Source organism: Phyllostomus hastatus, unplaced genomic scaffold (assembly GCF_019186645.2).
Source record: "Phyllostomus hastatus isolate PE091 unplaced genomic scaffold, TTU_PhHast_1.1 phas_scaffold_317, whole genome shotgun sequence".
NCBI lineage: Eukaryota > Metazoa > Chordata > Mammalia > Chiroptera > Phyllostomidae > Phyllostomus > Phyllostomus hastatus.
This window is the reverse complement of record NW_025334023.1, coordinates 5,272,292-5,284,828: the sequence shown is the minus strand read 5'-3', so window position 1 is coordinate 5,284,828 and position 12,537 is coordinate 5,272,292. Positions and strand designations below refer to the sequence as shown.

Below are 12,537 nucleotides of genomic sequence, written 5' to 3'. Positions count from 1 at the left end.
GGGAAAGTCTTTGGAGCATCAGAATGCAGCCGGCTTGTACAGGTCTTCATTTTACAGGCGATGAAACGGGCCCAAAGGGAGAAAGGAACTTGGCCGCCACCACTCATCAAATCGGTGGCCGACGAAGCTACGAGCATCTGCAGAGCCCGAACCCAAAGCAGCGTGTGCCAGGAGTCGCTGGTTGGGTGAGGGAAGGAGTGCAGGAAGGAAGGTGTAAAAGAATATGAAGCTTTTTTGAGGGGCAGGAAGAAGGATGAGAGGAAAGGGACACTGGACCCCAGGCTGACCCCTCTAAACTGCCATCCCCATGTCCCCACTCCTACCACCCATCAGGAGGGGCGCCCCACGAGGGACCTCTCCTTGAATCAGCAACCCCGTTTGTGGCGTGACACATGCCTAGTGTGGCTGTGTGACTTGCACAAGTCCCAGCTTCTCTGCTCTCTCTTAAGTGGCTGGAGCCAAGGGTCTCGCAGCCCCAGAAGCGATATCCTAGAATGGGTCTGTCTAAACGTTCTCAAGGGTACACCGAGACCCTGGTGGGGCCACTCAGGGAAGCAGGCCAACGGCCTCAGTAAGCGCGTAGTTAAGAGATCTGGGCTCAGGCCCCCGTTCTGCCACTAACACTGCGTGACTGACTGGGTAAGTCTTCCCGGCTCCCTGGGCCTCCGCGTTCACCAGCCTTAAAATGGAAGAAGGCAGTGCCTGTGGAGACAGGGGGCCGTGCAAGTGCCGTCGTCCTGAATGCCCCCCCCCCTTCCTGCCCAGGCAAGAGCCCAGTCTCCCATCAAGGACCTCAGCCCTTTAGGCCTCTTCCGCCCTTGGGGGCAGGGCCTGGAGCTCAGTTCCTGTCCGTGGGATGAAACGGAGTCTGTTTCCGGACTTGCTGGCCTCCCCATAATCACTCTAGGACATTCGTCTGATTAGCCCCTTTTCCACAGGCGGGAAAGGTGAGCCGATCCACTTGCCCGGGTGCCTGTGCGACGGAAGTGTCCAGTTGCTAACCTTGGGTGATAGAGGAGACTCAGTGGGCCAGCCAGTCCACAAACGTCTACCGAGGTCCCTGGGGCACCTGGATGGCTCCCTGCTCTGGACCCGGGTGAAGGCAGGGAAACCCCCTCTGGGCCCCTGCCCACCCTCCCTGTGTAAATGCACAAGCTCGCCCAGGGAGGGGCAGCCGGGCCAATTCACGCTTGAATCAGGGACCAAACGCACCACCACAAGTCCCCCATCCCACAGCCCCCCCGCCCCCCCCCGTCTGAGTGCACCCTGAGGCTTCGCGACCCCATGATCCTTCCGGCGCCTGACAGGCAGAGAAACTGAGGCCCGGGCGAAGTCCCCGGGGCGCACCTCCCGCTCCCGGCCGGGCCTCACCGGCATGAGCGCGTAAGCCTTCAACGCCTGGTTCAGGCTGCGCACCAGCGCCCACTTGCCGGGCTGCTTGGCGCGCGCCTGGTCGGGGTCCGCGGCATCCGCGGCGTCCGCGGGGTCAGCAGCGTCATTGGGGTCAGCGGTGTCCTCGGCATGGGCGGGGGGCTCCATGGCGCGGAGGGTCTGGAGGCGGCGGTGGCGGTGGCGGCTCAGCTGGAGCTCCCTAATTCACCTAATCCTGTGCGCGCCGCCGCCCTCGGGGAACCCTAAACCGGGCCATCTGCCGCGGGCCCATGGCAACGGCGGCTTAGGTGACGCCCGCGGCCCCGGAACAGGGAGGGGGAGCCCGCGGCGCCCCGGCCCCCTCCCATCTTGGTGGGACCCCCAACACCCCAGCATCGTCCAGGACTCCCAGCGGATTCACCGGGCCTGCAGCAGGTGGCAACCGCTGTGGGCCTCAGCGTGAATGAGGCACCTGGAACCTCGCCTTGACTGACTGGAGAAAATCAGTATGTTTTCTATGAAAAGAAACGTGGGATGTTCTGCGGTAGAACACAATGAACTTCGTGAATTTCTAAGACTAAAGGGAAGGTGCCACGAAGGTCCTTCTAGCTTACTGGATGCCTCTGGGAGAGTGAGGGCAGATGAAAAACGTGGGGCTGCTGGGGGATGGGGGTTTTGGGGAGTGGAGAGTCTGCCTCTGGTCCCTACCCAGCCTCGGAGGCCAGCCAGTCGCTGATGTGCAGCCTGAAGAGGAGGCACTGAGGCCTGGGGCAGAGGGGCCCCCTGGTTCCTGAGTACAGCAAGCAACCCCTGATGGTTCCGACTTCATACCACAGTGGGTACCAAGCTGGGCTCCTGTGTCCTGGCAGCCACACAGGACTGGAGCCGGGCTCTGGCCTGTGCCAGGTTGTGGGCCACAGTGGCTGCAGGCCCACACACACGGTGTGGCATGCCCAGGCCTTATGACTTGCCATCCACCTCACCTTCTCCTCTCTCCCTACTTATCTGTAGCTTCCTCCCTTCTTTCCTCCCTGTTTCTCGCCTTTTGTCCCCAACTTTGTCCCTGACATTGTCTGGGATTCCAGAAGCCCAACTGCTCCCGCCGCAAACAAGCCAACCAGGGCAGGGCATGGGGGGGCATGGCCAGGAAGGAGAGAGCGATGCCTCCTGCAAACTCAGAGCTGCCCTACTGGACCCAGACTTGCTTCCACCGCAAACACTCGTCCCAGCCCCGGGGACACAGTGCTGTGCTGCCCAGCACAGCTGGACTGACTGCAGTGATCCCCACCCACGCTCACGGTCAAGGCCAGAACACACGTCCCCTTGCACCCACAGTCTGGGAGTCCACGGGAATAGGAGTCAGACCCTCAGACACCGGCAGGTGCTGGTGGTGGGCTTCCAGGCACCCTTCCATCTGTCCATCTAACCAGTCTTCACAGGCTCAGACGAAAGCTCAGGGGACACTGTCCTCAGAGCTCCCAGCCCAGGGTGAATGGGTAGGCAGACCAGGCACAGACAAGAAAGGCACCACCAGATAAGGGGCAGGTCGGCCTTGGAGAGAGAGGATAGCATGGTCACTAAAAAGCTGGACTCTGGAGACAGATGGCTTAGGTTCAGTCCAGGTTAGGTCATTCACAAGCTGTGTGACCTTGAGCAAGTTGCTCACCTTCAACGTGCCTTTGTCTCCTCCGCTGTGGAACGATGGGGTTAAACAGCTCAGTGTGAGTAACTAAGATGGGTGCCCCTTGGAACAAACGTGCTGTGTGAATGTCGGTTATTATTAACTGAGCCAGTCATGCTAGGAGGTGGCAACTGGATACTGTAATTTTTAAAGCAGACACGAGGGGCAGGGCATTCAGAAGAGGGAACAGCAAAGCACGGAGAAGGAGAAGGAAGAGGGAAGCGACGGTACAAGCAGGTCTGGTGGGTGGAGAGAAGACCCCCGGCAGAGACCCAGTAGAATGCTGCGAGCCTGGCGCCTGCCAGACCCAGGCCTGCAGCTCAGCCCCACAACCCCCCACACCGTGAGCAGAAGTCTGCAAAGAGGCCCCTTCCCTGGGGCAGCCTGTGTACCAGGTCTGGGAGGCACGTCTAATGCCCCTGTGACCCGCCCTGGCATCACCCCAGACCCTCTCTGAGGCCCGGGGGTCACTGCAAGTCCAGGCTCATCTCCTGCTACCCTGATGCCCAGAACAGGGCTTCCCACACTTGCTCACGCTAGGCCTTCTGCCGGGAATGCTTCACCCGCACTCCTCTTCCTGCCCCCGCCTGGCCACAAGGCTCCACTGAGTCACGTGCCCCTGGTCACCACACTCCCCTCCCCACTACCTTCCTTTCTGTGTTCCCTTGGCACCTCACACAGACAGACCCGAGGTCCTGCCCTCCCCCCTCCACACCACCCTCCAGTCCAACTCTGGCCGCCCACTTCACAGATGGGGACGCCAGAGCTCGGAAGAGGTGCAGGGACCTACCCCAGGATATACAGTGAGCTGGGACAAAAGTGCTCAGACAATGACTGTGCCAACTGTCATGAGCAAGTAGTGTCAGTGAAGATGACACAGCAGGGAACCCCCAGAACCTATCCCTTTACAGAAACACCAAAAAACATGGCCGAAAGGATCAGAATCAACTTTACTGGAACTCTAGAAAACATGCAAAAGCTTACAGTGACCAGATGAGCATTCCGTGAAGAGGAAGGCGGCTGAAACCTGGCAGCAGAGTTGTGCGGTGTTGTAACCTGCCCACCCCCCACCCACCGACACCCTGGTGGCAACCTTGCACAGGGCAGCCGGCATCCCTGGTTTTTAAAGGGACAGTGCGAAGGGCTTGCCTTTATTTCCCTAACTGGGAGTCTCCCAGGGCAGACAAACCACTATGGGGAGCATTGGTCAAAAATATCCAAACGCCAATGAACTAGCCATGGCCTCCAGGGTAAAAAAATAGCAGATATTCTAGAAAGCTTGGAAGAAAAGCAGGGAATGAAATACTTCAGGGAATAACAGCTTTGAAAATCTCCTGCATATATCGAGGAATCTGAAAGACCGTGTACATGCCCAGGGATGGACAAATGTTCAGAAAAAGCCCAAGAAGATCCTAAGCGCTCCCCTCCAACTGACCTTCAGGTTCCATGCAGATGGGAGGTGAGGGCTAAGGCGGAGCTGGCTGGGCTGTGCAGGTGCGCCCCCGCCCACACGGAAAGCCCGTCTGCAAAGACCAAGGGTTTTCGTGTGTTGTGTTTTGGTCCCAGGTGTGTTGGAGACTGTGGTGACCACACACAAAGCAAAAACACAGTCTTCACACAAAATAGTTTAGAAAAGTCACTAAATGAAATTACAGCTCACAACGAGCAGCAACAACAAACCCCAGGGAGAGGGGAGAGGCTGACGTCCAGAACTGCCACATTGTAATATTAAAGATGTCCAGTTTACAACAAAATGTGACGAGGCCTGCACAGAAACACCAACGTATGGCCCATTCACAGGAAAAGGGGAAATTAACAGGCACTTCCCCTGAGGAAGCCCAGACCCTGGACTTAATAAACAAAGACTTTAATCGACTGTCTTAAATATGCTCAGAGAACTCAAGGAAAGTCAAACAATGTCTCACCTGGAAGAGAATATCAGTAAAGATGCAGAAATCTTAAAAGGGGACCAAGTAGAAATTCTAGAGTTGGAAAGCACATTAACTAATATGAAATAATTCACTACAGGGGTTCAACCGCATACGCAAAGGGACAACGGGAAGAATCAGCAGACTTGAAGAGAGGTTCGTTGAGATTATCCAGGCTGAGGAGCAGAAAGGAAAAAATAATTAAGAAACATGGGCAGAGACCAAAACACCTGTGGGGCACCACCAAACAGACCGACATGTGTAAGTGGGGGCCCTGAAAAGAGACGGGGGCAGAAAGAGTACTTGAAGAAATACTGGCCCAAACCTCCCCTGAGCCTGATGACAGATATGAGTCTATACAGACAAAATCAAACCGCCAAAAGACAAAGAGAGAATCCTGCAGGCGGTGAGCGAGGAGCGGCTTGTCTGTGCAAAGGGCCTGCAGTATGCTCACTAGCCAGCTTCTCGTCAGCAGCTGTGAAGGCGGCAGGCGGCAGGCAGCGGGGTGACGGGTGTATTTAACGTGGTGAAAGAAGAAAACTGTCAAACAAGAGTTCTACATCTGGCAAAACTATCCTTCAAGTATGAAAGAGAAACTAAGACATTTCCAGACAAACAAAAGCTGTGGGAGTTCTCCCTTTGTTGACTTGCCTTCCAAGAAATGCTAGAAGTAGCCGACTAAAATCAAAGGGCCCGAGACAGTGACTCACGGGCCTACGCGAAATATAGAAGCTTGGTAATGGTAGCCACATAGGTCATTTTCATCCAGATTATTATTAGTTTTGGGTTTGTAACTGCTGTTCGCCCCTCCTTTTCCCCTTTTTTTCTATATGATTTAAAGGACAAGTGCACAAAACAACACTTACAAATCTGTGTTAATGGGCACACAGTGTGTGAAGATGCAAGTTCTAAAAGTAACAACAAAGTGAGGGATGGAGCTGTACAGGAGCCGCATTTTTGAAGCTAAATTGGCATTAAGCCCCACTAGACTAGTGTAACTGTAAAATGTCAGTGCAAACACCAGGGTAATCACCGGAAACATGCGTATGCACACACACACAGAAGGGGAGATGAGAAGGGACTCAGAACAGGACGCGGGAGGGAAACCAGCCACACACAAGGAGATGCAGAAGAACTGAGGGGAAAGACACACCATTAAAAACAGCACAATGGCAGACGTACATCTTTAAACAGAAATGAATTAAAGTCTCCAATTAAAAGGTAGAGGTTAGCAAAATAGGGTTTTTTTTTAAAAAATCCATTTATATGCTCTTTATGAGAGATTCACTTTAGATACAAAGATAAAATGGGTTGAAAGTGAAAAGATAGAAAAAAATATATTCTGTGCAAATAATAACTTAAGAAGATCTGGGATGGTTATACTGCTATCAGGCAAAGTGTACTGTAAGTTAAAAACTGTCACAAGAGACAAAGAACGTTATACAATACTTTAATAAAAGGGTCCATCCAGCTGTTCTCAACAGCCCACAAACTTATCTTCAAAATCCCCTTTGTGCAGGAATCCGGGCACAGTACATCCAGTCCTTTCCCGGCCCCACCACGGAGCCCAGATCACAGCACACTGAAGCTCAGCAACCTCCCTGAGCTCCTTAAAGAAGGGGCTCAAGTGCACCTCGGATCTCCGAGCTCTTGCAAGACCAGCTAGCCTCTTGCAGCCTGGGGCCAGCCCCTCCTCCTGAGACCTCAGTTCCCCCTCAGTGTGTGAGGGACTGCCGTAGGAGCCTCAGAGCCTCCCTGACACCCCACTACCACCCCCGCAGGGTGGAAGCCTCCCCAATACCCAGGCCCCCTCCCACCCCATGCCACCCCCCCGGGGACACCTCCTATCACAGCTCCACTCAGGGGCGCCTTGCTCTGTTTCTGACTCTCTTCTCACTTTAGTCTGGGACCCCTCCCCCCAGGAAGGGGAGCAATCCATTTATCTGTGCATCCTCTGTGCCCAGTCTGGTATGGAGAAGGGGCTCAGCACCACTTTGCTGGGTGGGCGGGGGAGAACTTGGCTGGAGTAGGTAGGTCCTGACACGACAGGACTCTCCAGGCGCCCCCACCCCCCTGCTGAAGCTGTCAGCACCGTGGGTCTGCCCAGACGGCCGCGGGGTCCCTAGGAAAGGGCCCATGCTCTGCAAGTGCCCCCTGGCCGGGGCGGTCTGACCTCCTCCCAGCGCCTGCCCCCATGCCACACCCTGGGCCTGCGCAGCAGCCTCCTCTCCAGGTCTCTCCTCCCCGAGTGCTGCCCCTCACTGTCATGGCCTCCAGCCTGTGCACTTGACCTGGGCTTCAGCTTCTTCACCTGCAACAGACCACCAGGATCCCTACCTCATAGCCCTGCGGCACCACAGAGTAGGAGAGTGCCTGCGGACCAATGTGGGTGCGACCTTTGAAGAATTAGAACTCAACAAATGAAAAAAATGTTCATGTTTTGGATTCTTAGTCCATCTTTGTGAAAGTGTTTCCTGGGCCCAGTACCCCATGGGGGCTCAGAGAGGTTGGGCAGGAGGGAGAGAGGGAGGGAGGGAGGGTTGAATCTCTGTCATTGATAAGTCCCATGTGGGGACACTCTTCACTTGGGAAAGAACCATCACATCCTCCGAGGTTTCCTGAGATTTTTATACAAATAAAGAGTGAGAGAGAGGACTGGAGAATTCTCCCACACAGGAACACCGCTCGTATGATTTTATTAGTAGTCGTTGCCATGGCGGCTGGCCCTCCGGGGACTGGGTCCAGCACCGGGCTGAGCACCCTCTCATTCTCAACGTCCCTTTAAAGTAGGAGCTATGGTCCGCCCTGGCCCCTCGGGCCCAGTGAGGGTGTAGTGACAACCACCCACTCATGCAGCACAGCGCTCCATCTCTGAGTGGGCTGGTGCGGGGACTCAGAAGACTGGGGAGCGGGGCAAAGGCTGTCCCCCACTTCCGGCGGACCAGGGGGCCCCAGGTAAGCAGGGCAAGAGTGACCAGACTACCAGGAGCAGAGCAGGGAAGGCTCCGAAAGGGAGCAGTGACCACAGTGGGGCCCGAAGGGAAAGCAGCCAGGAAGAGGGGAGACAGAGCACCCCGGGGCAGGAGGGGAGGAGGGGCAGCCCCAGGAGGCAGGTGGAAAAAGTTGCAATGGATAGAATCCCTCCTGACATTTTTTTTCACACCAATCATACCAGAAAAGGAGGGTTTTATCCTTGCTTGAATGAGGAAACTGAGGCTCAGGAAGGCTGAAGAAATAGCCTGAAATCTGCCCAAGACAAGCCCAGCAGTGCGGGTTCTGCCTGTGGCTCCGTGTAGCTGGTCGGCGGCTCAGAGTTGGGGCCGTTTCCAGGACCAAAGAAATAACAGAAATGTGCTTTCTCTGGGAGGGGTGGGCAAAGCTGGCATTCCCCTGCCCACACCTGCTTCCGGCACAGGCTGCCCGCAGGGGTGAGGTGGGCCAGTGGTCAGAGGGGACAGTCAGCCAGAGGTCTGCCTCAGAGGACCCCAAGGGCACACATCCACGGAGGGCTGTGGGTGGCCCAAGGTGTCCCTCCGGCGGGCTGCACATGCCCCCCAGCCCTGCCTGCATGCAGCTCCGGCCCTGGCACACAGCACATGCTCAGTGACAGTGACGTGTCTTCTCCTGATGGTCCTGGCTGTCCCTGAGAGGCCTTTGAATAGACTCAGGCCACAGGACCAGGGGGCTTCAGAGAGGGTCTTCTCCGGTCCCCGGGTTCTGCCCTGATGGCCGCCTTCTCACACAGAAACCCACAGCCTCAGGACACACTGCCCATTGGCCTCTGATTGTTCCCGGGGACACACCCCCACCCCCCTAGGGCCTGGTGCCAGCCCACCTGGCTCGGGGCCCACATTCCTGGCTCAGGGGACCAGGAGCTCATGAGAGCCTCAGGCCGATCACGGGGAAGGGCTAAGGGTCAGGGACTGCTGTAGCCCCGGGAGGGAAGCAGGGCTGGAGGACTCGGCCGGAGACAGTGCCTCTGCTTCCCCCCGTGTTACCCCAGGAGGCTCCAGCTCAGGCCATGGCACCCTCAGTTCACTGTTCCCCACTCAGGTTCAAGGCCCTTCCTAGTCTGGCATCAGTAAACTTGCCAAGTTCCTCTTCTCTTTCCCCAAGGGCTTCCCCACATTTGGGCCCTTGCACACTCTGTTCCACTGTCTGGAATGCCTGGGGATTCAGAGACAAAGGCAAATAAACGACTTCTACCCAGTGGGGTGAGTGCAGTGGCAAAGAGGTGTGCTAACAGACACATCAGAGCAAGTAGTTCTAGACTGGGTCTGGGACAGTCAGGGAGTTTCACAGCTGGGTTTTGAAGCATAAATAGGAGTTTTCTGAAAGAAAGGATTGGGGAGGGCGTTCCACAGTTAGGCATAGGGGTGAGAGGATATGGGATGGGGTAAGATGAGCCACCCAACAGGGTTCTTTCTGGCACAGAAAGGTGAAGGGCGCAGAGAGCACTCACTTGCTGAAGAATCACCATTGTCCTTTGTCAGATGCTCCTGCCACCTGCCTGGTCAGACACGGTTCTGCAGGGGAGAGACCACAGCGAGCCCCTGAGCAGACCAGCCCTGGCAGGCCTGCACCTGGCAGGGGTCCCCGGGGCTACTCCCAAAGCCACAGTCTCCCCTGCCTCTGGGAACCCTCCCTGGCTTCTCTCCCTCTGGTTGCAGCCCAGCCTGTGTGACCTGAGCCTTGGCCACCATCATCAGCCCTGTTGCCCAGGGCACCTGAGCTCATCTCTGGGTCATTGTTATTCAGAGATTCCAAAGGGCTCCAAGTCTACCCCCTTATCTGGGCTTATGAGCCACAGCCCAGAGAGGGAGCAAGACTTGCCTAAGGTCACACAGCAGGACAGGACAAGTCCAACACGAGGGCTTGATCTTGGTCTCCCAGCTCAGAGGGAATGTGGGTGACCGGGACAACCTGGCCCAGGGGGAGGGTCACTGGCTGAGCCTGCCTATGCCCTTCCCGAGCACCCACTGCCATCAGGAAGGAGGGTCTACACCCCCAGTCTGGCATTGAGGCCCAGTGCCAGGCGACTCCTACTGATGGCTTCGTCTTCCCTCCCACTGCTCCCTTCCTCCCCCAGCCCTGCACTTGAACCATCCCGGCACTCACTGTTCCTGCAAAGGGCCAGCCCTCTTCATACCTCCTGGCCTTTGCATACACTGGCTCCTCCACCTGACTGTGGCTAGTAAATCTCCACCGGTGCTCAGTTCAGATGGTGCCTCCTCTAGGAAGCCTTCCCTGACCACCCCAAGGCTGCCAAGCTTCCTGATATTCCCCTCTATCCAGCCCTGACTATATGCATTATGTCTGGTCGGGGTGCACTCCTACCTCTGACCCCAAAGTCAGGGAGCTAATCCAGAGCAGGGAGTGGGCTTCTGCTCCCAACTCACACAGCCCGGAGCCAGGCCTGGAGGTGACCCCAGAAGGACTTGTGGGACTGAGCGTGGCGTCTGCAGGCGGCCGAGCCCACAAGCCCTAGCGCGAGGCCCTCCAGCCCCCCACCTGCCCCCGGGATGGGCATCAATTTTTCACGAGGCCCATTCAGAGGCACCGGGGCATTTGATCCTCTGCCCATGACACTGCCTGACACCCGAGCCCTGACCCCTGCCCTGGAGCTCTGTGACACAGCGGGCACAGTCCTCGGGGGACCTGCACCAGGCCCGGCTGTCTGGCAGGGAAGGGGATTCGACGAGGGCCACGGGCGCGCTGTCTGGAGAGGAAGCCTGGCCACCGGGCTGGCGTCCAGCGCCGGTGTGAGCCGCGGGAGCCAGGGGGCAGAGCCAGGCCTTCCATTCAGATTCAGGGCCCTGGGCAAGGGCATGGAATGTAAGGGCCACCCCTAAGGAAAAACTGTGAGACTGATGGTTTTTTTTTCCTAAAGAAAGGAATGGTCCGTATTCAAGTTCATTGCTTTACGAATTGAGAACAGGAAACACAGACCTGCTCGTACATCTCGGGGCCACCCCGGCCTCACTGTGCCCCATGGCGGCCTGGCCACTGGCGCCTCGTGTTCCCATTTCACAGAGGAGAACTCTGAGGCTCAGAGGAGGGAAGTGACTGGTCTGAGACCAGAGATAAAGAGAGAAAGTGTTGGAGGAGGGCCAGAAGGACTCCCTCTCTCGGCCGCCCCCAGCACAGCTGCCCCCGACCCCAGCCCGGGGCAGGGACAACCCAAGGAACACCACGCCCCTTGGCTCTTCTCTCCCCCAGGGTGCAAACCCCCATCTTTCCAGGATCAGGAGAGTTTCATTTGGTGGCTGCCGGGGTTGAGCCCCCCAAAGGTGGCAGGAGGCCCAGATCAGGAGCAAATGGCTGTGGTGGCAGGGGCTCCAGGGTGGTCCAAGCCCACAACAGCCCCCGAAGTCCAGCAAACCCTTCTCCCAGCGCCCAGGACAGGGGCAGCCCACGCTTACCTGGGTCCCAGCTGCCACTCCCAGTGGCCCACCAGCCTGGGTGCAGCTGCCACCTGCCTGGAGGGCTCAGGAAGCTGGGGTCAAGGGTCTGGGACAATCTGCAGACACTTCAGTCTTGCTCCAAAGCTTGCTCTTGGCGGGGATGGTCCTCTCTGGGTCTTTCGGCTTTTCACTGTGTGACTCTTTCTCCCTCTTGGTCTCTCTCTTTCTTTCCTGCCCAGGTCAGCTGTCCAGCCTGCACTGCTGCCCTGTCTCCCCACTCCAGCGCCTGCCCCCAGGAGGCGGAGTCCGAGGGGCCTCCGAGGTCTGGGTGCCATGACATCAGCGTGGGGGAGGGCTGTGCAGAGTGCCGGGGCGCAGAGGGAGGCAGGGCATGGGGGTCTGTCTTGGCTGTGCTGTGACCAGCGTGGGACCCCGGCTGGGCCACCCATCCGGACCCTGGCTGCCTCCTGTCACTTGCAGTAACAGCACCTGCCCTCTCAGCTCCTGGCAGGAAACCACATCCTAATCCTGACTTGGTCACTGATTTGCCTAGTCTCGGCCCTTGTGCGCCTTCCACCAGGAAGCCTCTTTTCTCCTCCAGAAATGGCTGTTTGAGAGGGAAGGACCAGGCAGGGCAGGATGCTGCAAACCCCACAGTCCAGCCGTTTCTCCCCCACCCCTATGCACACCGCCCTCACCCCGCGCCGCCCACTGAGGGCTCGCTCAGGGGTGTCTCCCGACGCTCCTCACTGCACCACTGCCGCGCAGCCTCGTGGGGAGCGAGGCAGAATGTTGTCTAAAGTCATCCGGGAAATTTCCTCAGACCGGCTGACTTGGAGTCACCCTGCATGGAGCAGGGACCCACACAAAGTAAAGTGAAATGCATGACTTTTAAGGGGTGGGGGTGTGGGGGGGTAAACAAGGAGGAGTAACACGAGCCCTATATTTGTCCTTAGTACTGGCAAAGACAGTAACGTCGAGGACTCCTGGCCGAGTCCCGGTGCTCCCTGGTTACCATCCTTTGCCTGCTCCGTCAGTGTGGGCTTCCCCGGCGGCAGCTAGGCCTGGGGGAGGGAGGCACTCTTTGGATCCTCAGCCTCAAACCCGCAGGTCTGCAAGGAAAGGACTAGTTCAAAGGATGGGGCGCCCATCG

The 12,537-nt window shown here is 57.4% G+C and overlaps 1 protein-coding gene across 4 annotated transcripts in view; it reads right to left on the bottom strand.

The window, feature by feature from the left end:
- The window catches only part of MYO7A (myosin VIIA), an 82,068-nt gene extending 70,459 nt beyond the window's left edge, over window positions 1–11,609 (bottom strand). For 2 of the 4 annotated variants that reach the window (XM_045817955.1, XM_045817957.1), the window contains exons 1-2: window positions 11,403–11,609; window positions 9,443–9,506 (exon numbers count right to left, since the gene is read on the bottom strand). In XM_045817955.1, coding sequence (XP_045673911.1) covers window positions 9,443–9,460 — 18 coding nt within the window. In that variant the 5' untranslated portion in view covers window positions 9,461–9,506; window positions 11,403–11,609. Of the gene's footprint in view, window positions 1–1,371; window positions 1,426–3,037; window positions 3,080–9,442; window positions 9,507–11,402 lie in introns of those variants that run through there. The other 2 variants (XM_045817958.1, XM_045817956.1) reach the window with 2 other exon arrangements.
- Between the last annotated feature and the right edge of the window lie 928 nt (window positions 11,610–12,537).